Genomic DNA, 27,427 nt, shown 5'->3' on the forward strand with positions numbered 1-27,427 from the left:
CAGCTGGTAAATGATACCAAGTACACAGAATGATTGCTGGGTTTGTGTGGATTGATTTTCCCAAGTAACCTGAAACAAACAAATCACTTCAAAACATGGAAAAATTGCCATGTAGAGCAAAGCAGAGGGAGAGGAGAAACTTCCAAGAGCAATTTGTGACTGCTCCAAGATACGTTGCAGATAACATACATAACTGAAGGACCTTCAGTGAATACCTGGTCAGACATGTTCTTGCAAATCTTGCTAGAGCAGTCTAAAAAATTTTCAGTTTTTCCTCTCTCTGCTGAAGGCTACTCTTGCAACCGAGATACAGTAACTGCCCATGTGAGTTCTACTACATGCAGAGCAAAATAAATCATTACTGAAGGCAGTAAGAATGTTTGTCTACACCCTTAGTCACAGGGGACCATTTAGTGACTCAGTAAAATTCCATAAACATCTGAGAGCTTGGATTTTTCATTTCCTGCCACTTGACTATACAATAGCTGGAGAAGCTACTGTATCCGGCTCCTCTTTTCTCACTTTCCTATTAGTGTTGAAATGTTCACTATACCCAAACTGATTTCTCTTAGACTGCAGATCAATACCATAAACTAACAACTGTCCCAGTTTGAAAGGCAATCTCAAGCCTAGCTCTTGATATGATAATGAAGTGGCCAGCAACTATGGCATCACTGACTGAATAGGTTTGGTGAGAATTCATATGGTGAAGACATCAAGTAAGCCCCACTGGGATTCCTGATACAGGAAAATACTTAAGTGCTCAGTACTTCAGTGCTGTTGGCAATGAAAAACACACACCACACTATTTTGTTTCTCAGACACTATGGCTCACGGAAAAACTAACTGAAATACTAAACACTTTTTTATGCTTCCTTTCACAGCTTTTTTGTCATTACTGTTGATAAGTTTATTTCTCCAGGAATTAAGATCTGTCCCATTCCCAGCCTCAGTCAGACAGGTTATTTCAGCTAATAGTTAGTCAAGTATTCACTTCACTGACCTGTGTAACTTTTCAGCCAAGTCCAACCATATTTATTTTAGTTCACAGGCAGCATGACTTCTTTTTCAAGTAAACTTCTATACTAAGCTTTGAAGTTTGAATGTTAACTTTCAGTTCCAAAATTGCAACCTTTTTATTCTTAATTGTCTGTTTTTCCTCAAAGGTTTTGTCTTTTTGTGCTTTAATGAGGTAAGACAACACCATAAAATGAAATATTGTCTTATATGTACTGTGACAGATATTCTGAGAACCTTTTATACCATTAGTCAGAGAGTCTTTAAAAATACCTATGAACGATGTCCAAAGAGTTTTGGCCTAATTCAAGTATTTTTATTACCCCATGAAACTGCAGATATGCTGGTTACTGAAATACACGGTGGATGTTCCGTGAGGAAACATCACGATTTAGTCCTCTGCTGTCATGCAAACAGACATTTGTATTCTATTCTTTACCTTTGATCACCCAGTAATGACTGACATCTGTATATGCTCTTACTAACATTTTACCTAACCATGAAAAATGTAATAGACAGCTTTAATGTGAACAGTAATGTTTTCTGGAGTGCACCCCGATAGGATTTTCAAATCCAGTTGAATCTTCAAAGGATATGCATTTGAGTCACAAAGCTATACCTGTCAAAATGGTAAAAGTAATTTTTAATTTGGTTTTCTTCCAGCTGAGGAGCGGAATAAAAAGTAATTCAGTTAAGTGACAGGATGCTCACTTATTTGTATTTGTCCCAAGACAATATCTGCCACAGAATTTTTTACATAAGGTTTTAATTCAGTTGCTTAGAGTAAAACCTCTTACAGGAATGCTTCTGTGTCCTTTTAAGTGAAACATCCATTTTAAACTCCATCTGGTTGCATATGAACCCATTCCTGAGCTATAGTCAACTATCCTTTTTAAATTCTTTGACTCTTTAACTAATTTTCAGAATGTTTTTCTTATTGACAATTTATCACTGCAGAAAGTCCAAATCAGAATCAGAGCCCTCCTGGACAGGGGGAAGCACTGAAAGGACAAGACAGTCTCTCCCTGAGACTGCATTCTGGTTTTCTGATGACTCTGTCTTTTCAATTCTGCTGTATTTCATTCACTTCTCTCTCTATTTAGAATACGTTTTAACTGAAGCTCTAGGCAATGCCTTAAAAGACTTTTCTGTTGCTCAAGTTTTATGATAGGGTAAAAAGCTAAGCTTATTTTTTAATTTGAAACACACTTGATCTCTCCAGAGCTCCATGTTAATAAAGGGTCTCTCATGGGTTTACTACAAAGATACTCAATTAAAACCTTTCCACCAAATGTAAGCAGTTAACTCAGTCAATGCTTCACTAAAATATGAGGCATCTCCCTAAGGAAGTGGACAGTTCAGTCTGTTTAACAGACAGACAGAGGCGTCTCAAGATTTGCAAAGGAAAACCGAGGCGTTCCTCTCTCCACTGACAGCACAGAGAAAAAAGCACAAATGGCAGGCTCCTCTGTCCACTTGGGACCCAGCCTGCTCTTGTTCGAGAGTGAAATTTGCATTCCTGGATGTACAGTGGCTCAGGTTCAACAGAAAGAGTAGAGGAGACTCTTGCCCAGCATACACTACAGCCTTATGAATCTGCTGGGATGTGGGGATGTAAATTCAAGCTCTCCCAGACTGAGTAAGGCCTACATCTCCACGCTCCCTCTTCCCTCCAAAAAAGTGTTAGACCTAGCAGAATACCATACAAAAGGAAGTAGCAGCACCATCACCAAGAGGCAAGTTCATTAAGTCCTGATCACCTCTGGCTTTTCTGGAGGATGTGGGCAGGATACAGCTACCTGTTCTCCTTTACCTGGATCTCAGCACTGTTCTGGGAAGGAGACAGGTTCTTTTCTCCTACAAAAGGAGCATTTTGGATCTTGCATTGCTTGCTTGCGAAAGCAAGGGAGTTAGGGAACTTTCAGGGAGAATTGCAACGTGCCTGATTCTCTGATGGCTGCACCCTGTCTTAGTGTAAGCAGGTGGATTGGATCGTTGTCCAAGACCTAGATAGTGGGGTAGGCAGGGAGTTGGTGCCTAGCTCTCAGTTGGTCCTTCTATAGTTAATGGACAAAGAAAGGTTCCTTTGAAGGAAAAATGAGATCTCACATGGACTACCTTCTGGAAGTATCTGCCTTCACCAATCACAGAAGGATCCTAGAGTCCATGCTGCAAACTGCAGTGTTCAAATACATGCCTAAATTTTTAGTGGGATTAGTTTAGTACATTGGTGACTCATTGGAACTGATTTTTTTTTTTTCTTACAGTTTCCTGTTAAAATAGGTTTTCTGGTTTGTTTCCTAACCTATGTCATAAACAAAAAGTTAAACTGATGGAGAAACTGAGAGCCAAATATATCCGTACTATAACTCAGTTAGCATCAATGGAGGAGTTTTAATTCCACATAATTAATCTGTAAGATGTTTTCAAGTGCCGTGCCTACACAGCTGCAGTGCCAGACTTTAGCAATACATACCTGGCCAGCACAGAGCGCAGTCACACTTCCTTTCATGGCCTAGGAGGCAGCTTTCCCTATCCTCTGACAATTAACAGATGACACAGAAAATGCTCAAGAGAAGTAGTCTGGGAAATTCTCCGCTTGAAGGCAAAGCAAGAGCAGCCTCCCTTCCTTATAAGAAAGTCTTTGGCTCCAACTTAACGCTTTTGCCAGTATTCTGTTAATGCTCAGCCTCAGGTCCTTACTCCTATTAGTTAAAAGCAGGATATGATTCATTATTCCTATGCCTAGACTAGATGTTGCTTCTCTAATGCAAAAATTGTCCCTGAACATCTTTCAGTCTCAGTACAGTAGAAACCCTGCAAATTTTCAAATGGATTACATACTTTAATGCCATTAATTAATACTGTTACATTAAGAACAATCTGTCACTAAAACTGCTCAGAAGTTGCAAGTTGTAAGACAAAATATTTCACTGAGGTTGGTGTGGAAGTACAGTCAGTTTTGGTTGGTGCTTCTGGCAATACCCGCTTCAAGAAACCCAGAATCCCCTCCACAACCAACGATTTGATCCCACTGTTTTCTCTGATGGAAAGTAGGTTTGGAAAAATCCCTGTAAAGTAGGAGAATGTCTTTATGCCTATTTTTCATTCACTTACTTCTACAGAAAACTCAGGAAGACAGTACACTTTAAGACACCTTAAATATCAATCAAATGATATAAATGGTGAATGACTGTACAGAAACAATAAATAATTACCTTCAAGTGTTTCTCCCTCTCCAGAAAGGGCCTCTCCTGCTCCAGAGGCATACAAGGCAGACACAGTCAATGCATACCTAGTGGCTTGGTCTAAGCCTTTCAGCACTTTAGAGGTAGTGTCACCTCTCACAGTCACTTCCTTAGTTTCACCTCCTGCGACTGGAGTGTATGTTATAAAGTACTGCTGCACTTTGCCAGGAGCAGCGCCCCAAGACAGCTTCATTGTTGACGTTGTAGCATCAGAAACTCTCAAATTTCTTGGATTTCCTCGGACTGCACATGTCAAAAGATGTTGAAAACAAGTTGAAGCAAGCTTCATTTCTTGGTTTATTTTTTAGGTTACCACAACATAGGACTTAATGCTGAAAAAATAATTTCTGAATAGCCTGCACTAACACTGCTACAGTATAACTTTACTGTAATCAGGATGTACAATTCCATCTCCACCCTCCTTAGGCAAAAATGCCCAATAAAGTCTTTTTCCTCCTATTTTTTTCTGTTAAAACAGGCTGAATCCTGGAACACTTATACATACTAGCACCTGAATATATGCTCAACTTCAACACAACAATATCCGTGTTGAAGTCGCTGTCTGCAGAATCAAGTCAAAGGTCACCAACGAAATGTGAAATTAACACATTATTGTTTCCTACAGAGTTCTTTTTTATGATAGTTTTTCTGGCTTCTAATATTTAAAATCTCAGTGAAGTTTCACCAGTGCTCAGGACATTCATACTGTCTCTTTGGATTTTGTTTAATAAGGCATGATACCTGTTAAAGGATCATACATTTTCATACAAGTTAAGGCTACAGTGATAACTTTAGTAAATTAGATGTTTCATTCACTCCTTGCTAGCCATTCAGAACAAAGTGCAAACAGGGTCTGAATTTGCTGAATTGACAATATGAAGAATCATGAGGACAATTAATTAAACATACAAGTAGATTCTTCACGCAAGTTACCTTGCCATATTAGGTGTTGCAGGTTCAAAAGACTATATTTTAAAATGAAATATTACAATTTTGACAAACTATATTGTCTTAAATTACCTTTCAACAAGGTTTGAGTAATTTTATAATTCCTTGTTCATCTGGGATAATACATATGGACAATATGGGTTATTCTGTTTTCAGTATGAATATGTCAGCATGCAGGGAATTCTTCTCAAGCTTACTACATTCACAGCACTGATCATGTACCTTCATCAGTTTTTGCATATCCATTCAGCGAATTCCCAGGCCCAGACTGATACTCAGGAATAACAGACACTTCATATCTTGTATCTTGGATCAAGTTCTGCAGAGTAGTTGATCTTTCATTTGCTGAGACAGTCACTTGTCTCCTTTCTCCTGCAGTAAGTGGTCTGTATACAATCCTGTACCGTAGGACATTTCCTGGAGCTGCACTCCAGCCAACTACAAAGCTATCTGTAGTTTCATCTGTTATCCTTAAGTTTCGAGGAGCACCTTTAACTAGAAAAAATACATACATATAATTTGTAAATATTTGCTTTTAATTAAGTAGTATCTGAAGTGAAACCATTCCAACCATTCTGTTAGCTCATCCAGTTTACCAAAACAACAACTTATATTGCCCTCCCATTGTTTTAAGGTACACAAACCATTAGTCATTTCTGAAAATTTATGGCCAGAGTTATTTTTGAAAATTTATCGCCAGAGTTACAACCAGCAGTGTAACAAAGTTGTCCCCAAAAGTACATTAATCCCAGTTTATACAACTGCTTCTGAAACTTAAGACAGTCTGACTGTGTTTAGCAGTAACAATAGAACTGAACTGTGTTAAGGGACATTTGGGCATAGTGGGGAAATTTCTTAACACAACAAATCGTATTTGTTTCTTTGCTGTGGCCATTGGCTTCTGCACCACCTCCATTTACAGATAGTTGTCAGATACACCTGACTACACATAGGCAGCTCTCCTATTTTAAAGAAACAACAAAGGTAGATGCAACAGGGAAAAAAACACCAAAACAATTCTATTCTTCAAGTTAGATTTTCACAACAAAAAATACATTCATTGCAATATAAGTTGCATATAACAGTTAAATAAGGCTTCTGAATTAAGTCTCAAACTCAAAGACAAGAAATAGCTTATTATTCCAGAAATTAAGGGAAAACGGTGATGAATCATTTAACCTAGCCTACTCCTTGACAAAAGACACAGCAGCTCAGGTTATTTCATATAAACTCAGTGGGCACGCCAAAGAAAAACTTGAAACTTCCAACATACATTAAGATGTACTGCACTGCAAGTCACCTAGCAGTATGTAGCATTGTCATTTAGGCAAATAAAGTTTTGGGTTTTGTTGTTTGCTATCTGAAGTATAATTCAGCTGGAATATTATATGCCAAAAGCCTTGTTCTTCAGCGTTAAATTACAAACCTGTTAAGGGTGGAGCAATTAATAACCCTAGTTTTAAAGAAACTAATTTGTTTTCTACTAATCAGAAACACAATTTCAAATTCTTTAAAAGCCTGCAACCAAAGTCAGTTGCCAAGAAAGCTGTCTGCCCAAATTGTTAGCTAGATCTGCACGGAGAGCTGCTGACATTTACATGATTGCAGAAGAACTTTGCCTTCTCAGACATGTTGGGATTTCATCAGATCAAGATGCTGACAATTACGTAAGGCAGTATCAGTTGCAACATGGGAACACTGATTATTTTTATGAAAGCTATTCCTTCTCCTGTCCCTTATGCTCACAAGCTACATATTATATCAGCCAAGAGTTTGTCTGTTTTCCTAAGGGAAAGTTATGTGTGGCTAAAACATTCTGACTGGTACAGTCATGGAAATATGCACACCAACGACGAAACCTGTATCTTCCATACTTAACATCCAAACTAAGCTATTTTATAAGTGTGCATTTCTATCAGTCCTAAGAGGAAAGAGCAATTAACAAATTTCCATGCTGTTTCTTTTGCTCCCTTGGAACCATTTACGTCACCAAAGGTCACAAATGACAGCATGGAATAATGAAAAAGAGTGGATCAATATTTTAAAAAGCATGATTTAGACAAGACTGACTATTCAACTACTGGAATAGAAAATCAAGTTTACCATCATCCTTATACTTTAAATCAGTGGAAATGCATTGTGGCAACTCTATCAAGAAAAAGTACAGTTACCATGCTTAAATTTACAGCCATTGATCACATAAACTCACACTGACATCAATGGAAGTTTTGAATCAGTATTGGATCAGACCCATGAAGTTCTGATAAGAAACAGCTGACCAAAAACTCAGCCCCCTTTAAGCCTATGTTATATAAAACAGAATTTCTGTTAATGTAAGTTAGATGTAGACACAGCAAATTACATGGGTACATGCTTGACTTTAAATGTATTAAAGTCAATGTGCATTCCTGCATTAGTCATAATTATTAAATAGAATAGTTCAGTTGGAAGGGACCTACAACGATCATCTAGTCCAACTTAAGTGTATATTAAATTAATACATGCCAATGAATTTATTATGGACAACACACCACTTCGTTCAATAATAGGCCACTGCAGAAAAACACAGGTTCCATCCAACTTTCAGGGAAAACAAAATCCAATCTTAACAATTTAACGTTGGCCTGTTCTTGGAATTTTATATGTTTACTAAGTGCATTGAGAGACAATAATGTTTATTCTCATCCTGCATACCAGTACAGCTTCTCAGCCTTAGCTGGCTGTTCCACATACACCCATTCACTCAAAGAAAATTTTTATTTCAGCATATGATATTTTGGTGTCTGAGAATAATGGGAAGCCTACCTTCTAAGGTGGTTTCCTCTCCATCCAAGGGAGGGCCATCACCGTCTTCATATTCAGAAATCACACTGACTGCATAAGTAGTTTCAGGTAGCAAGTTGGTAAGAACTGAGCTAGTACTTGAAGCTGGTACTGAAACAATGAATTCATCTCCACCAACTGCTACTTTATATTTAATGAGATAGGACAAAACCTCAGATCCAGCTGGAGACCAGCTCACTTTGAAACTGTCAGATGTTACATCAGAAAAGACCATATTCTTTGCAGGTACGTAAGCTGTGTGGAAATAAAAATGCATAGATGAGGCATACTTGCTAGAATATTTTTTAACACAAAATCTCTAAAATAAATTAAAAATGTCCCTCAATAATTTGATTTATTCTAATTGAACAGATATTTTGTTGCACATGCAACAGTATTTGTTTTCTATACTTGCTTATGGCTATCAAATATTCATGAAGATCATATCTGGGTTGTCTCAAATCATACAACAATGAGTAGAAGCACCAACTCAGTGATTTCTAGATCAAACAAGAACAGTCCATCTAAAAAAATGTACTTATGAAAACTTAAGTTAGAATCTGATGATTGAGCTGGGTTCCCTCTTTCCTACGCCCCATGAACAGCAATAACATTATGCCCTCAATGGGAACTAAGAATCCTTGGGGTTTTTTCAGATCTAGATTAGAAATAGGACAAAATAAATCCCAGTATTTTTTCAGGAATGGAGTCAAAGGGGAAACAAGGAACTTGACATGAGGCACAAACACAAACCTGACATCCTGGGCTTGTTTTGGTTGGCCTAGTCAGCCTAACAGTGAGGATGTTAAGACTGCTTGAGCCCTCTAAAACAAAGGCTGCTTTGCTGGTTTGTTCCTCAAAGCTACCCTGAAACAAAAGGCTTATTTTTAAAGACAGTGGGGTTTTCAATACTGGGGACTATTCAATGTTAGTGTTCTACTAAACATAGGTAGGGACACTGAGGGTGCAACTAATCATAAGTAACTTTAGCTGACCAAAAGTTGGTCATTTAGAAATCTTTTAAATATTAGACATTATCCAAGCTCACCAAATTTGGATGCGTGTGAAGACTTTTATGTGCTACTTCATTTCAGCCTTTACAGTTAGATTGAGATTAATATCACCTAGTGTCTGCTGTCTCAAATTGTCTTGTCTAAGCCCATTTCAGAGGACCATTCATTTACCCTAAAAATTAATCAAATCACACTCTGGAAGTACCGGCATTGCTCCATTGCCTTTGAAATTCCAAAAGACAAGCTTAGACTAGCTACCACATTTTGGACAGCTAAAGAAGAATGGCCCTAGTAACTGTTTTACTCAAGACACTGAGTGTAAAAGCAGAGTACATCCACTAAGGTCATTCCAGATAGACATACACTTTAATAGCTTTCTAGGTACCTAGGAGTGGAGGGAAAAAAATATTTCTCCAATAATTTTTTCATCTCCATTTCTCCATTAATTTCCCCCATTGCTTTTAATATGTTTGAAAATGAGAATCAATCCCCAGTTCTTAAAATCATCATTTGTATATGGACAATTTCATCAATATCAATTCTTCAGGTAACTACAAGCACAAAACATTGGTTCAGATCTATTTTCATTGCACTTTGTACATTTCTCTAAGTAATAGTAATTACTTACATTTTTTCCGTATAGCAGCCAGTTCCTGCTCAATCCGTAGGCAGACAGACTGTGTTAGTTCAAATGATATTCTTTGAAAAGCATCAAAATCTTCCACTGTGTAAACGTGGGTTTCAGCAGGAGGTGATGCAATTGCTTCTAACTCTGTACGCACTGCATCCTTCACACCAACTGCAAATATTTCTACATCTGCATCCCTCAGCTTTATTGCAGGTTCTTTAAAAGCATCTGACGATTTTCCATCAGTAATAAGAATCATGACTCTTGGCACATTTGGTCTTGATCCTTTGCTGGTAACAAATACTTTCTCCCTCACATATGTCATCGCTTTGCCTGTGTTGGTAGATCCACCTCTGTAGGGGAAGGTGTTAATAGCCTGAATTATGTCTTCCACTCTGTTGTATCTGTTCAAAGAAAACTCCATATGGGGATCTCTGCTGTACTGGACAAGACTTATCTGTACTTTTCGAGGCGATATCTCAAAGCTTTTAACTAACACTTCCAAAAATGCTCTTACTTTAACAAAATTGGCGATACCAATGCTGTAGGAACCATCCACTAAAAACACAACATCAGCTTTTACATCCACACCACGTGAGCATTCTGTAAAGAAAAAGAATCACCACTATAAACAGATAGTCAATAGCCACAGAATTACAATTGCATCTGCAGTTCATGTATCATACCCAGTTGCTTATAAAGAAAAGAAACCACACTAAGTAAAGTTGTTTCTCACAAATAATAAATGTATGATATTAAAACAAGCATCAGAGGTTTAAACAACAAAAAGCTACCATGTGAAAATAACATAGTAGCTCCTAACTCACCCACTTGAACTTTTACTTGTTGTGTTTTTTCCATTATCGTTATTGGCTCACTGGGGGTCAGTCCTTTCATTGCATAAACATTAATTTGATACTCTGTGTCTGGAGAGAGATCTTTAACATTCAGAGCAGTAGTCTGAGGACCCACACTCAGTACATGTTGTTTTCCACCAGCTATCATTGGAATGAACTGCAGCCGATAGCCAGTTATTTGACTTGTGGATGGATCCCAAGTGATCCTAACAGATTTTGAGGAGATCTGAGTGGCCACCAGATTTGAAGGAGGCTCCACCACTGAAAGAAATGAAAAGCAAACCCAAAATATTAATTACAATTAAAAACATATTTTCTTCCACATTTTTATTTCTGGAATAAATTTAGTCATGTTTGCTTAATATTTACTAAAAATCACTTTTTTTTTTTTTTTTTTTTTTAGCATAAGTGAATTACAGGACAGTCCAAATAAGGCACCAGTGAGAGGACAGAAATATGAATAACGCATTTGTGGTCCCCTGAGCATAGCAGAAGTTCCAGGAGAAATGCTGCCTTGCTTTAATATTGTTTCAACCAGAAGTGAAAGCTATCCCCCCCAGAAACATAGTAGAGAGTGTGAACAAATGCAGACCTGAGCAGAGCACTATGACAGTGGAGTCATCTCTGCTGCCATTTTGGTCAAAGAATAGAATCTTACAGGGCCAGAAATCTACAACGATACAGCTTGACATCTGTTTTCTCAGCATTCTCCAGTTTTCATTCCTCGGTTCTTAATGTATTACATATTCTGCCCCTTCACCAAGGAGGTTTTTTTCCCTGTAGTACATTTTTCCATAGAAGTGATGCCTGCATCCAAACTAACTGTATGAGACTCTGATAAATGCATATCATTGTGTTGTCTTTGAAAGTACGGAATAATGGAGCTATTCCAAATCTACTACATCACATGTTCTGTTCTCCTGCATTTAAATGCACAAAGCTGAGACCTGTTTTCCACACTTGCTGAATGAGGCAACAGATCAAACTCCAGAAATAAAGCAAAGGAAGTAGGGATAGCCCCTTAAATACGCATCAGAATAAACTGAAGTCAATAAATACATTTATATAAAGTATCTCACCTTCTTCTCCACTAACCAGTTCACCTAGTTGTTCATCAACACCAGAGCACACTTGCAAGATAATTTCATTCTGTATATCCACAATTCCATCAAAATTAGCCACATTGAACACATGCTTCAGTGAAGGCTGAGATGCAATTAGCTTGAGTTCCTTTGCATCTGCTGCTTTGATTCCTAGAAGTTGCAATAGACAGGACTGTGTTAAGTGGCCATAAAATACAGACACCTGTGAATGTATTCATAAAGTATCAGAACATCCTGGGGTAAAGCTGAATTTAATTCGGTTCTGTCTTCTGCCATTATCAACAATCAAACTACAAAATAATGATTAATGCAATGAGGTGACATACTCCATTTTCAACCTGAGAAAATAATGTGGTATCTTCAGTAAGGCCAAGGTTGAAACTATGTTTGTCAGTTGTCTTAATCTCCATGAAGGAGCTACAGAATTACTATCAAATTAACACAATTGGTATGTTCCACTCTGGAGGATGCAAACAACCCATTTCAAGGCATCCACACGGAAAGAGTGGCACAGCGAAATTCTTGAAACAGAGAATCTGTAGAACATATAACTTACTTCTTTAGGAATGCCAATCTCTCAACCATTAGAAAAACTCAACGTACCCAAAGAAAAAACTTCAACCCCTATGTTGCGAAGCTCTCTTGCAGGAATTTCAACTTCGTCTTGAGCTTTTCCATCCGTAATGACAATTGCTACTTTGGGAAAACCTTTTCTTGCTCCAGCAGACTCAGTGAAGGTGTTTTGAACCAGGTAATCAATAGCCTCACCTAAAAACAACACCACAAGTTGTGTTTTATTAGGCTTGAATAAACTAGGATTTAAAGGAAATATGAATTATAAAATGAAATGCTGAATAAACACGTATGTGGAAAATCTGTACCTGTCATTGTGTTGCCACCTTTGTAAGGTATCCTTTTAATTGCATCAATAAGATCACTTCTTCTGAAATACTGATTTAAATTGAACTCTGTTCTTGTATCTGAACTGTACTGAACAACTCCAACTCTTGTCTTTTCTTCCCCAATGTCAAAAGCTGATACAAGGGCAACCATGAAGTCCAGAATATATCCGAAGTTATTTCTCCCTACACTCCATGAACCATCTACCAGGAAAACTAAATCTGTCATTGCACTTATGGAGCATCCTGGATCACAAAAAAAAAAAAAAAAAATCTCTGTTAGCAAGCAAGCAATTGCATTCTTACAAAGCAGTGAGAAATGTCTGACAGAAACTTAATAGGTAAAAGCCAAAGCAAACAGATATTTAAATGTTTAATAGATTGATATTCTTATCTGGAATAACTTACTTGGGGAAGCATTATTCACGTAAGAGAACACCCATACAAGCCTTCTAGCTGCCATTACCAAAAGGGAACTGTGACCTGAATACTCAGTTTTGAGACACCTGTCACACTATTCCACAAGATCTGTTAGACCACAGCAGATGAAAACTCACATACAAAACTTTCTACAACAGTTTGATGTTATAGGAACATTCCATTTTTGTTACCACTTTCGCTTTGCATCTTTATCTCATCTCCCCATAATAGCTGCACAGGTTCTTCTGCAATGCCTTTTATCCACAGTCTTTTGTTAATAGGACTAAGACACTCATGGACTTGCTTGGGTTAGTTGAGTGAAATTCCTAGTTTCAGTACCAACTTTGCACCTTATTCTTTCAAGGCAGCTATAAATTCCTTCCACCCCAGTCCCTTCCCAAGTTTTCTTAACTCTGGACAATTTTACAAGTTAACTTCATTGCTAGGTAACACAGGAACACAGTTTAACTTTATGGGGCCCTAGAGCTAGTCCTCACTTATCTCTAAAATGTCAGATAAGTTGAAAGACAAAACACCTTACTTTGTAATTGAGCCTCAACCTTCTTTTGCTCTGGTATCCCTGGACCACCTGTCTGAACTGCACAAAGCACAACATAGAGAGAATTAATGGAGAAAATCAGGTTACATTTGTAAACATCGAAGAAAAGCATGTAGAGAATTAGAGGCACAAATCTGACAAGCCTCAGAACATGAAAACATAAGTGCAAGTAATGAATACAACACCTGTACTTACAGATTTGACAACATACCATTCATGGCAACACAAAATACAGAAAATGCAAATAATTAAGAATCCTCTGTATTTGTACATCTTGTACAGTAATTTCCTGAAAATTAACTGCAACGTCCCTGGATGAAATACCAATATTACCCTTCTCTAACACATAGGAGAACTCATCATAATTAATTTTCCCATGGTTGGTTGGGAAGCCTGAGACATGAGACAAACTGTCATAGAAGATAGTCTGCTGTGCTTAACATTCTTATTTAATTAAATTTACTTTATGCTTTATTTAATTATTAAATATAAATTATAAAAATTTAAATTCCATATTTTATTATGCATATAGAAATATTGTGACACATTTTATTGTTTGATGAAGGTAGTTAGCTTTTTTTTCACACAGACACACACAGGAAGCTGGTCGGATTCATTTGTTACTGAGGTCAATGAGAGTCTTCCCCTTGACTTCAGCAGATGCAGTTTATAGGAATTAGATTTAGCTCAAAAGAACTACTGGCTTCCTGCAAAGAATTCTATATGTCTGTTGTCAGACATGATATAACCATGTCAGTCTCCTCTTATCTCTTGCAAATTATCTCTGTTTCTACTAGGAATTATGCTTAATGGAAAAAGGCTGTTCAGCCAACTACATCTGATCAGAGTTTAGGTATGTGGCAATTTTGTTGAGGAGCTGAAACAAAGCCAGGTTTTGAGAATGACCATTCACCTATCTTACTTGGTTTTCTAATTGTATTGCACGTACTTACTTGTCAGTTGGCCAAAAACAGGTAGACTCTCCTCTCTTTCATCATATGAGGCTATTGATACAACATACTCTATATCAGGTGTGAGATCCGATAAGACCGTTTGGGTAGTGCTAGGTGAAAGAGTAAATTCTTTAGTAGGCCCATCTGCAATAAATACATAAAACAATTAGTGCAGCCCTTAAATCCAGCAATATCAATGACAAGTTGATCATAAGAAAAAAAAAGGCAACAAGAGAATAATCTATCTAAAATCCAAAGATAATTTTAGAATGATACACTTTCTTTTTTCCTGAAGTATGAATTTTGAAACATGAAACTTCAAACTAACCTCTTTTCAATGTGAACAAAATTACCAAAGTGTTTAGCAAATTCCAGGAAATTTGAAACTTAAAATGCACATACAAAATATACTATCATCTAATAAATCATGGCCCGGTTCTGATTCAATATCACTTTTACACTGATTATTTCTCAAAGTGAAATAGAATAATGGGTGTCTTACACGGCCATTATCAGGAAGTTATATGACATCGCTGCATCATTACCTGACACGCACAATATTGCCCCTGGGAGAAGAACTTGAATGAAGTACAATACAATTCTCTAATGTTAAGGTAAAAGCATAGAAGAGGAGCAGAGTGATGATTCTACCTTCTTTTTGCTCCTTGCAAAGGAAAGGCGTCCAAAACTTACTAGTTGCAGTCCCCAAAGGGGAAACGCTACGGTAAGAAAAACTCTAACTTGGAACAATCACTGCTCCTTCCTGTAAGCCCTTTGCTTCCACCCAGTCTAGGTCACAAACTTCAGAAAGATGTTAATGGCTATTCTCATAGCTAAGTTAGAGATAAGTGAAAATAAACCCAAGTTTTCAAAAAGTTTAATGACATAACAAAATTTTACAGAACTCACCATTTGTTGGAACCACAGTTATCCTGTAACCCACTATTGCATCTGGTGGCCTTTTCCATGACATTTGAACATTATGTTCATCTATAATTGTAAAATTCAAGTCTGACGGTGGATTAACTGCAAAAGATTTATACCAGGTGGATGTTTAAAAGTTTGAACAAGCTTTGGCAAATGAATAAATAAAATAATGTTGAGCAAAGCTTACTAAAATTGTCTTTGCATAAATTTGTTTCCAACAAATATAAAGATATGTTGTTGGAAAAAGAGTAAAATAAAAGCTGACAAAATATGACAAAACATCAAAGAGTATATGCATTACAGAGGACAGCACAGAACGTATGTTTCTTGAGTTGCCAAGACATTCAAGAATGGCCAGCAAAATCAAGCACAATAGAAAACACATTTGAATACATGTACAATGAGTTCACAGATAATCACCACATATGCAAACATTTCACATAACAATTAAAGGAAATTTTTTTACATGCTGGGTGCAATCCGTACAAGCATGCCAAATCACAACCTGCTTACAATATCATGAGATCATTTAGGACATTGAGAACACAGTACTCTTCTTAATTAGACATCAAAGAATTGATCAGCTTTTTAATATAGTCTCTGCATAGTCATATTTCTTATCAATTTCACTGAATCTAGTAACTTGGCAGAGAAAAAAATATCTTAAAGAATACAGGAAAAGATTGGGCATTTAATGTTCAGTAAAACAATTTTTGTTAGGGTCTAGATACAAATATACATATAAAATGTATATCAGTAATAATGATATACCGATGTATCATTTTATTTTAAAATATGGAGAGCTCCATCCCTTTGTTCCTAGAAGCCACTAAAGTGATGTACTTTGCATATGGCTGCAAAGGATTCAGGAACTAAGGGGATAAAAAATGGGGTTAGTAATGGTTGCAATTTGCTGAAATATTTGAGCTGATGCAAAAGTTCACAAAAATAAGATTCTACCTGTTTACACCAGATTGCTGTACAATTTCAAAGGTGTAAACATTGCTTTCATGTTCCCTTTGCAGCAGGTGTACCCATACTAGTAGTGGCATTTTAACATAAAATGCCAGTATGGTTCCAAACAACACAATGGTTAATTATGAAAAGACAACATCAAAGTATATTTATGGACATTTATTTTACAGAATTTATAGAAAACAGCAAAGAGGGCACCAGTGATCTGAACAAATGACTGCAAATAAAACTTGTAGGAGCTGATGACAGAAGTAACTGAACAGTACAGAAAGAAATAGTTTACATACGCTATTTTGCAGCATCATGCATATGTAAATGAAATGTTGATTATTATTTTTTTAGCTTCCCACGATGGACAAAAGCCTCCATGTACAAGGTTCATTACACAAAGACGTTTCATAAATATTTTATAATGATATTCTCTTTCTAAAATTGTCATGCTTATTCATGCAGTATTTTACTGACTCACTGTCAGTGCATGGTAGGTGTATTATATATTATTGTTTAAATAGGTCTACTAAGTAAGATTAGATTCAGCCATACTTTCCTTAACTATTTGTGAGATCGGTTTGCAGGCATTTTTAATAGACAGATCTTCTCTGTTTCATGGAAGATCTCCACCATACGTCAAAGTTTGTTTCAGTTTTGAACATAATTTAAAGAGCAGATAAAGAAATGAATGCTAGAATGTATACTTATGAAAAGACACTGTCCAATTGCAATAAGTAATATTGAGCTCAAAAAAAACTTGCAACCAATTGTGTAGGCCTTTTTTTCTCCTTTTAATTTACTGTCATTTCCAACCATAGGATAATATGGCTTTGTAATACTGATACAATAGATACGCTAGTACTGAAGTAAATGTTATTTTTCCTATTGTCCATACACAGGCAGTGAGATTAGACCATTAACCTGCATGCACAGTTTATTCATCATTCAGTTTACAAGTATCACAATGCTAGAGACAGCAGGGTAGTTACTTAGTATCAAAATCATGCAACGCGTGTTAATAGTAAAATACATTTAGGTGATAAGAATATCATTATAAAATATTGTTTCAGTAGCAATGGCTCAGGACAAATTTAATGCAAAGGCAGAGACAACTGACCTGAGCATGCTTTTAAAAAAAATTCAGTACATGGAAAAAATAGCACCACCAACCTTGCAAGTAAATTGGCATGTTGCAGCAGAGACTTTAGGCTTTAACTGCTGAAGGACAGCAGCAGCCCAACTTGTTGATATCCAAATGACCGGATTCCAGATAAACTGAAAAAACTGACTGTGAGGAAAAGTCTTTAACATTTTAAAGGACTTTAATCCGTTTTATGCAAATTCAGGTGTGGATCTTGGCAGGTAAAAAGAATAGTAGTACATCGACACATAAGTGACGTATCCATTCATCCAGGTGTTCACAGCCTTTGAGAACAATGGCGTTGCAGGGGACTTCAGAAAGTCCCCTCGTCCATCCCACGGCCAGGACATGATCAGCCACCCCATGCCATTCCTGACATGTTTGCTCAGACCATTCCTAAAGAGCTCCACTGTTGTCAAGACTGCCAGCTTCCCACAGAAATTACTCCAATGCCTCACTCCCTTTATCATCATAAAATTATTCCCGACACCTAACCCCAATCTTCGTTGCTGCACTTCAAATCCATTCATTCTCAACTTGTGGCTGGCTTATCAAACTCAAGCACTGAACACTTCTCCCACTGAAATCCAAAAAGGAACCTTGTCTGAGTGAACAAAAAGCCAGTTTGGATCCAATGTCGTCAAAATGTCTTCCAGATGGCCTGTGAGCTTTTGATACTCAAACAGAACCTCCAAAACATCCATGGACCTTCACATGGGTCAGATTTCACCCATGTGAAAACGGCTGCGGGGTGAAGACCAAACCATGGGCATATGACTGAGAGCAATAAGTTGATCTGAAGTACAGAAAAATGTTTAGATGACAAAAACCTTATTGTGATAATCAAACAGGGCAACTGTTACTCCACCTTATTAAAATTCTTCTTCCAGAAGGGAACTCACCAGTGGAAAAATAATACATATGCAATACGGAATCAGACCAGACTTCTAGGAACAAAGTGCCCCTAGTTGTGGTGGGAGTTTGTCCCGTTACAGGGACAAACCTTGAAACTCCACTCTACAAAGGCTTATGTGTGAGCGCAGCTTTACTCAAGCAAGCAGTCTTGATGGCGGGCTACTTGCGTAAGTGAAGCTGCACCTATGCTTACAGCGTAGTGACTGTGCTGATCAGTCTGCTCCTGTGCCCATCAAAATCCATGCCAAACCTCTCACTGACTAGTCAAGGTACAGGATTGTGATCGTAACACGTGATGGTATTATAGTACTGCCTTAATACAGTGATTCCATTGTTGATGCACAGAAATGTATGGCTCCCCTAGAGGTTTCCAGTGTAGTAAAAAATATCTTGCTGTATGGCAGTAATTTACACAATGTTAGTTTTCACCACTCTTAGAGCTATGATATGATAACTTCCATGATTGGATACCCTAACTTATGCACCAGAAAAAAAAAATCAGACATAATATACTTAATTCATTGCCACTCCTTGTATTATATACATGTATAATAACAGTATATTTTCTGAAACAAAAAATATAAAGCAAGGCAAGGCTTCTTTCTCGCGCTATGTATGTCTTCTACTAGCTTGTATTACTTGACAGGTAATACAAACCTAATATACCATAAAAGTCTACAGCTTTTTAGAGATAAAACTATGTGACTGCTAGAGGATCCCAATGAGTATCTTCACAAGACAGAAGTAAAATATAATCAGAAGATCAAGCAATTTAAATCTAGCACCAAACTTAAAAGTGATATAACTTGGAAGTAGGTGCCATCCACAATCCTTATGTGAAACAAAATCTGTAATTCCATCACTGGAAAAGTGTCACCATAATTAGCATATGAAATAACACGTTAGCCCATGTTAAAATAACATACAGGCCACGGAAGATGAAGAATAAGCCCAGCCTTGCTCTCACTGAGATAAGCCTTGCTGAGGCTGGAAGAGGCCAAAACTCCTCATTTACTATTTTCCTCATAAATGGCATGGATTTGACACAACTAACTAGATCACAATGCCATTCAAGCTCCTCTGAAGTCAGAGTTGCCAATGTGAATGGGAGAAAGAACGAGCTATAGGCTAGAGATCTCGTAAAGAGCACCTTCTCAGCCTGGTTAGATGTTCATTGCCAATCACAACACAGAAACATTGGCACCGGTATGTTGGCATTTTTTTTATTTTATACACGTATATGAAGTTTCTTCAAAATATGAGATCTATAGCTCATAAGTGTATTTTGAAAAAAAATCATTTAAATATATACACCTATACATGTAAAGATGTATGTAACTAAAGATAATTGCATATATATATATATAGACTGCATGCATGAATATTTACCAAATTTTACATGTGTTTGTGCATATATATATGTATGTGTGTGTGTGTGTATACATATACACACACATGTACATTTTGCTTCCAATTAGCAGTGGGAAAAACAGGGAGTTATAGTCACCTTCATGTATATACAAATTTCAATTTCACACATCAGCCTACATGGTTCTCTCTTTAGGAACCTGGAAATCAACAGCTAGTTTCTCAAAAATAGAAATCAGACATCAAAAGGTAATAAAATAATGGTCCCACCAACCAGTTGCAAAGCTGAGTAGTTGGTTAACTTCAAAAGTTTCAGCTATCCCAGAACGTCTCTAAACCATTCAGTCAATGAAAATTAATGTACTCAACACAAGCTTTATTACATGAGAAACTTTCTAATCCTCTGTAACTGCTGTGCTGCAATTATTTGTCACTTACTGCATTGCATGTCCTGGAGACAGATTTTTCACCTGACAAACCTTTTTCTGCACTACACAGAGGTCCCACGCTCGGCTCAGTGATGCCCTCTTTCCCTACCTCCAGCCCAGAAAACAGACTTTTCTGGGTCTGAACCAGTTCCTGAAACACTGAGAAGTTAGCACCTTCACATGCTCAATGAGGTCACACGGAACCAATGATTTCCTCATTCCTTTCTTGTGCCTTTGAAAATCCCTCTGTATTGGGAAACACAACACACTACATAAGCCTTGACATCATACAGCATTACCTTGAGATTATAACTAACAGGTTATTCACATACTAATCTACTTGGCTTAACTGTGACTAGAATAATGCAAAAAAATCTTATCTAGCAAAAGGACATAGATTTCCCCCTGGCTCTTTGTGATCACAGATGGAAAAAATACTGTAACAGAAAGAAATCTTGACATGAGGACACAGAGGGAATGCACTGCAGTATTGCAGTGCTGGACTAAAAAGGCAAGAAACAACTTAAACAGAGCATAGAATATAGCATCATGCACAAGAAGTTTAAGCTGAGAGAGAGAGACGTCAGCAGGATTGCAAAATAAAACAAGAAGAATTTCCCTGTAAAAGAAAAGAGAAAAAATGCTGAGCATGAAAACAGATTTGCTTCCTTGTCCAGGGTAAACAAACAACTTCCCCAGTGAAATGCCATGAATGCATTCAGACTATATGTTGCTTTTACCCCCTCTACTGCTACAGTGATCGTCCAACTAGAAACCCCCGCATTGCTTTATCTCTGTAGAAAAGCTCTAATACCATTACTGCAGCTCACTGCCTTGCCAACAGCAACAGAGCACGGCTCTCACAAAGGACTCGCAGAGCAGCTGGGATGCTGCTGAAGAACCAGTTTCATCCTGGAAGATTTAGGAAGCTATGAACAGCGGTATCAGATAAACACCAGATCTACTCCCAAGGAAGACTGAAAAATGAAAGCTGAAGTAAGGCAGCGAAACAGAACCAAGCTTTTCCTTTCCTCTGCTTTCACTCCATCCTCCCACTCCATATCAACAATCTTTACCACATCAGAAGGCCCTCTCCCTTATCCTCCTCTCACTTTTTCGTCCCACCAAGTGTCTACCCACACCTCAGGGAAAGAAAATTCAAACTGCATCTCTTGTGAACACCACAGGGAGAGCCAAAGGAAAAAAAAAAAGAGGACTGAGTGATGAGGGGAGAGCTTTGCCACAGTGTGATCTGAAAGTTGGAAAAATAGACTAAAGGACAAATCTCCACAGGAGAAAGTTAGTTCAGCAGACAGGATTTAAGTTGTAATGATACCAGAACTAAATGAGATCCAACATGCAATTTACAAGACGACGCAAAATCGAAGCACAAAATTTAAACAGTGCAGGATAACCAGTATAGTGCAAACAAAAAACACACTGCAAAAAGCTCTACGAAAGCAGTTCCCACCAAAGCAAGTCCAAAGGTACTCGTAGGTTTGAACTTCCATTTTCAGCACCACTATTTCTCACTGCACTTCCTACTCAAGACACTTTTCTGCTCTTACTTTAAAACTCTAGAGCTATTAGTTTCTTGTAGAAACCTGATCACTGTAAGCTAGGTATTTTATTTAATACACATTTCTGAATGCACAGTAATGTAAGGCCTGTCCAGGAGCCCTCTACAACTCACAAGGTCAGGCTTTGTCCACTCTTTTGCTTAGCAATCACGCATCCTTCAACATGAGATCTAAACAAGCTTGGCCAGCTTGTCTGGCAATGTGTCTAGTTTCGCTGTTATCAAATAACTGTGTGCTTCTCCAAATATATTTTTGTAGCTTTCATTAACAGTACTTAAGCTATGACTGGTTTAGTCCCCACTATAGCTAAATAAAACGCCCTCGCATTTTGAAAAAACTTACTCCATACATGTAATCAGTGGTGCAGGACAACAGCAACATTACTCCAGCTGCGAGCAAGCTCCTAAGATGGGGAATAATGTGCAAACACATCCACTCCCTTCCTCCATTAAAACTGTACACTTTCTCTGCTTTCTCTGGCATGGCGGTCCTGCATTTCAAATGCAACTCTGAAATGACTTCAAATGACCTTTTTGGGTTCCTCAGCCAACAACAACGCAGCGCGAGAGGGAGGCAGCAGGCCGATTCTCTCCTAGGGTGACCAGATGTTGCACTACTGGCAGAAATGTCATCTTTTTCCAGAAAGCCAGTGTGCTTCACATCTGCGTGCCCAAAGCAAGCACCGCTGCCAGGGGCAGGGGGGGACAAATGCCCCAGAGGCATCTCTGATACACCGTGTTTTTAGTAGCCATCAGCCAAGGTGGCCAGGTCCAAGCACGGGAGCTTGCAGCAGGCCACGATCAGAGAATTGGTTTCAGTTCAATAGAGAAAGAGAAGGAAAGGAGAAAACCTGAATTATCAGATGCTGGCTTCTGGTTTTGTCCAGTAAATCCGGGGGAGTTCACACCCAGGGGTTCGGTTCGGCCTACGATGGCGTCAGGTCCCAGAGGTCAGATCAAGTCATTTCAGCGCAGGACGTTCAGCATCTCCGTTTCCCCTGGCAGCCACTGCTGGCAGAAATGCCATCCCTACGAGCAAAGCCATGCAGCTCACACAGAGGTTGCCCCCACGCTTGCTGTTAATCCGCCGGGGAGGCAAAGGCGCCAGGGCCAGGCCATTTTGAGCCAGGCCGTGGCAAGTGCGGTGGCCACGATGGGTCTTCACCCCTGCAGCTGGAGGCAGGACACTGCCACGGGCTGACAGGGACCTCAACCTCCAAAGAGACCTGCAAGAAGGAGGAGGAGGAGGAGGAGGAGGAGGAGGAAGGCCTCTTTTGGGGTGTTGGAGCCACATGCGTGCCAGAGCCCTGGGCCCCCAGCTGCCACGGCAAGGCCCGGCCCAGGCCCAGCCACCCCTCAGCGGTGGGCGTACGTCATGGCGGCGGCGGCGTCTTCCCGAGGGTGCCCCCAGGTCAGACCCGCCATGGAGGCCGAAGCGTCCCTGAGGGAAGGTCCAGCCAACCCAGGGCTCAGCCGGGGGTCGCCCCGCCGAGCAGGGGAGGCCATCGCGCCAGTGAGGTGTAGGCGAGGGGTCCGACTTGAACAAAACACACAGGCGCAGAGAGCCAGACTCTGTTGGAGCATTTTATTTTCAAAGCTGCGGGTTGTTGGGTGGTGGGTTTTTTTTCGTTTCCTCTCTCAACATAACTAAACGGGCACTCTACAGCATAGAGCCCGGCCGTTCTCGGTCCGTCAGCGGGGCAGTGCCGCAGGGCCCCGGCCGTGCCGGGCTGCCCGCCGGCGGTGGCAGTGGCAGCGGGCTCCTCGGGGCGCTGAGCCCGGGCGGCCGTGCCGTGCCGTGCCGGCCGGCGTCCTGTCTGTGGGGATGTGTGGACAGCACACCAGAGAGACAGAGAGAGAGGGAGCTACGGTCCGGCTGACTAGCCGGGAGAAACAGAGCACAGAAGGAGCTGGGCAAGGAAGGAGAGGCGTTTCTCTGAAGGAGAGAAAGAGAGAAGGCGAAGGAGTTACACTCAAAAACGGAGAGGGAGAGAGCCGGTAGCTCAAGGCTGGTTGGGAGGTTTGCTGGTCAGCAGGGCACCAGGGGGGCAAGGGGGCAGGGAGGGGAAGGTTACCTTCAGCCTCGATGGAGGAGAGGAGGGCGGCTGCACACAGAGCAGCGACTGCCGAGCACAGCGCTGTCTTCATTTCTGCCCTTTCAGATCACAACAACATGAATGAATCTGCAGTGATGGGGGTGGGGGGGGAAAGGGAGAAAGGAGAAGGAAATGATACGCGTGGATTAGAGGGTTGCGTGGGTGTATTCATGAAACATAAAAAAGACGAACCGTGGATTTCACTTTGTTCCCTTATCCCCAGCCCCCACCCACGGGACCAGGTTGAAACCTCCAGACTTGAAAGCCGTCCAAGACGATGACAGATCTGCATGACTAACTGGAGTTTCATCTCACAATAATGTGCCTTTTGTTGCTGAACCCTTTCCAATCACGGTAAGCACACGCGGCTTTAACCTAGTTGGGGTTAATTTGATCAGGGAAGCACGGTGAAGGTCTGTGCCTCCGTACGGGCAGGAGCCAGGAGGGAGCTCCATGACTTCATCGCCGAGTGTGATGATAGCTAATTCAGAGGTCATTCCTGCCTTGGATCAACTAAATGTCTCTTTCAGCTGGGGATTTTATTCGGCTCCTTTTTCATAACTGTTGAAGCACTTAGTTAGCTGTGTTTTAGTGGTCTCAAGGCAGTTTGGAAACTGTAATAAAACTTTTTTTGAGGGGTTCTGCCTACGAATGTGCTATTCTTCATTTCTCGAAGGTCTGAAATAGATTATACAGAAGTGTGTGTAACACACAACTGAAACCTGACACGTCTGTCTAGCCATGATGTTTCAACATCTGATAATTCATTTACACGTCCTGAGAGAAAAGAGGTTCAAAATACACTACAAAAAGCAGGCAGGCGAGAGAGTCTCGCAGTCGCTGCAGGTTGTCTGACAAAATAGGTGGGATTAGGCCAAGTTAGTGGTTCCTAATTGCAAGTAGCTATACCTTCATAACTATATGCTCTAGTCACATCAAATTCCTCCCAATTACCCCAGCAAAACTTCCAAGTTATTTCTTTGTCTAAGTAAAGGCTAATATGAACAGTCCTCATTGCATATACATATAAGTGTTTCTAAAGTTTGGGTTTTTCTATCTCGGGAAGTAGGGGAGGAGTCATTTCTTTGAATAAAGTCATAAATGCATCATATATCATAATTAGGCTGGAGGAAAGAGAATTCCAAAAGCAATTAGGCAACAGATTTTATCAGGAAGGTGCCAAGAGCAAAACAAAAGAAAAATACGTAAATCATTATTCTGCAGAAACAGCTGAAGGGGAAAATAATATTCTTCTACCATCTACAGAACTAACCAGCAAGGCACATTTAGCGGGTAGGCGCTATGGAGATCCAGGAATTTCCCAGTTACTGACACTGAACTTAACAGGCTTCTGCCGGGCAGCTGTATATACTTGCCTTAGCCAAATGCCTTTACTGCACATAAAAATACCAAGAGCTCAAAGAAAAACTAAGCAATGGTTTCAGTCCAATGGTACCTCCAGCGAGTAAACAGAGGAGTAATATTGACCGTAACGACTCCCTGACACTAACACGAGAAAGATCAAGGTTAGCATTAAATTGTCCTGAAAGCTCCAACATCGTGTCACTGCTCTGCGTGGGAAAACGGCTGTCCCTGAGCACATCTACCGCACTCTGCAGCGAGTTAAAGGATCGCCTAAACTCAGCGTAAATGGACTTTTGTCCCAGACAGCTTGTGTGGGCTTGGAGTGCCATCTTTTGATCCTTTTGAAGAGCAACAGAAATTAATCATCTCACAAAGGCATCTAGGAGTTCACTACTGCTGCAGGTCTACGGTTCCTGAGACACATTTTTCTTTTCTGAAATAAAACGTCTCAGCCAAAGCATTCATTTGCCCCCCTAGAAACACTTTGTTTCCTTCTTGCAAACTTAGGTGCGTGAAAGAAAGCCTGGAGGTGACGGAGGAAAGGTCCTCTCGCTGGCTCAGCAGGGACACAAGCAGACTGTCTCAGGACTAAAGGTTTTCTTCATTGATCCTTAGAGACCACTTTAAAAAGAAGGGGGGGGGGGGGCTTCCACCAGTGCCAGTCCCATCTCACACTAATTCAACCTGCAAAACCTTAGCTGAAGCATTTCCAAACTGCACAGTGCGCGACAGCTACCCCTTCCAAAAAGAAAAAAATAACCTAAACGAAGGAAAAAAAAAAAAAACAAACGACACCACAGGGAAAAAACCCACTACTACCAAAGGCACAGAAAACGGCAAAGGGGAGAAAGCATCACTGGGAGCTGCACCCGCGGGGAAGGGAGGGACGGCGGAGCTCCGGCCGAAGCCGCAGCGGCTCCAGCTGCCTGCGGGCGCGCTGGGCGCTGACCCCGGGCTCCGCCTGGAGCCTCGGGCCGGGACACCCACCGCGGCCGGGACACCCACCCGCCGGGCTCCCCCGTGGCCTGAGAGCCAGCAGCCCCTCGGGGCTCTCCGCTCGGCGCCTCTCCTCCACCCTTTCGGCCTCACGCCTGCAAGCCGGCTCCGACATGCCCGACACGCACACGCGGAGACCCACGGACACGCTCTTTCCCCCCCCCCGGTTCCTCTGTCAGCCTTCAGCCCGGCGCTGCTAACCTCAGCCTAGAGTGCATCAGAAGGGGCTGAGTGCGTGGTGGGTACGGACAGGCAACGGGGGTCGGCCGAGGGGAGGGAGGGCAGGGGGTCCCCGCTCCTGCGCGGGCACAGACCTTCAGGGACGGCTGCGGGGGTGCCGGGGTCGGTGACGGGGGGCTGCTCCTCCGGCGGTGACTCCGGCGGTGCCCGCAGCAGCAGCAGCAGCAGCCGTCGGACCTGGATAAAGGGAGGAGGAGAAAGGATGAAGCTCCGGGGGCACCTTGTGGAGGGAGCAGCAAGTAGCAGCGGCGGCGAAGGAGGGGCAGAAGCGGCGGCGGTAGCTGAGCGCAGAGGAGGCGCCTCGATTACTGTAGCTCCCGGTGCGAGGGGTCCGTCTGGGAAGACTTGCCTTCTCCAAGTGGGAAGAGCCTCTTCTCAATCTGCTACTTAATAGAGGGCTGTTCCCAACTCTCAATTTACCCTCGTAAGCGGTTACGAAACTGCAGGGAAGGTGGACTGCTGCCACCGGGTGATATATGCGCTGCTCTGCTCCAGCAAAGAAGGGGATCCACTTCTGGAAACTGGCGCATACCTCCGCGCATTCCTGCGGCATGAGGCGGGCGGCCGCCCCGGCAGCGCGCCCGGGGGGCAGGGACCCGACCCGCCGCCCCCTCCCGCCCCTCGGCTTCCCAAACGGGGCGGGGGGGGGGGGGACGGGGACACGGGAGGGCAGTGGAAAAACTGAGTCCCCGGGCATGGCTTCGAGGGACGGCGGTGCGGAGGGTGTCCCCGCGCCGGGGTTTCCACGCAGTCCCCGTCCCACCCCCGAGGGTCCGTTCGCCCTCCCGGGGCCGGGGCTCATCCCCGGGACAGCCTTGAGGTGCGGGCAGCCTGGGGGGCAAAGAGACCGCAGTCATTTTGACACAATTCGGGGCTGTCTGGCCTCCACCCTATGCAGCCTGCATACGTTAAACCACCCCCCCACCCCACCCCCGTCT

The 27,427-nt window shown here is 41.0% G+C and overlaps 1 protein-coding gene across 7 annotated transcripts in view; it reads right to left on the minus strand.

Moving 5' to 3' along the window:
* COL12A1 (collagen type XII alpha 1 chain) overlaps positions 1 to 26,982 on the minus strand; it is a 107,164-nt gene extending 80,182 nt beyond the window's left edge. The window contains exons 1-14 of one of the 7 annotated variants that reach the window (XM_069804682.1): positions 26,839 to 26,982; positions 26,564 to 26,666; positions 23,868 to 23,975; positions 15,378 to 15,494; positions 14,469 to 14,612; positions 13,498 to 13,554; positions 12,519 to 12,782; positions 12,241 to 12,405; positions 11,614 to 11,787; positions 10,505 to 10,795; positions 9,678 to 10,280; positions 8,019 to 8,291; positions 5,436 to 5,708; positions 4,236 to 4,508 (exon numbers count right to left, since the gene is read on the minus strand). In XM_069804682.1, coding sequence (XP_069660783.1) covers positions 4,236 to 4,508; positions 5,436 to 5,708; positions 8,019 to 8,291; positions 9,678 to 10,280; positions 10,505 to 10,795; positions 11,614 to 11,787; positions 12,241 to 12,405; positions 12,519 to 12,782; positions 13,498 to 13,554; positions 14,469 to 14,612; positions 15,378 to 15,494; positions 23,868 to 23,940 — 2,707 coding nt within the window. In that variant the 5' untranslated portion in view covers positions 23,941 to 23,975; positions 26,564 to 26,666; positions 26,839 to 26,982. Of the gene's footprint in view, positions 1 to 4,235; positions 4,509 to 5,435; positions 5,709 to 8,018; positions 8,292 to 9,677; positions 10,281 to 10,504; positions 10,796 to 11,613; positions 11,788 to 12,240; positions 12,406 to 12,518; positions 12,783 to 13,497; positions 13,555 to 14,468; positions 14,613 to 15,377; positions 15,495 to 23,867; positions 23,976 to 26,450 lie in introns of all 7 variants that reach the window. The other 6 variants (XM_069804681.1, XM_069804685.1, XM_069804684.1 and 3 more) reach the window with 6 other exon arrangements.
* Between the last annotated feature and the right edge of the window lie 445 nt (positions 26,983 to 27,427).

This window comes from Haliaeetus albicilla, chromosome 17, assembly GCF_947461875.1.
Source record: "Haliaeetus albicilla chromosome 17, bHalAlb1.1, whole genome shotgun sequence".
In the NCBI taxonomy this organism is placed as follows: Eukaryota; Metazoa; Chordata; class Aves; order Accipitriformes; family Accipitridae; genus Haliaeetus; species Haliaeetus albicilla.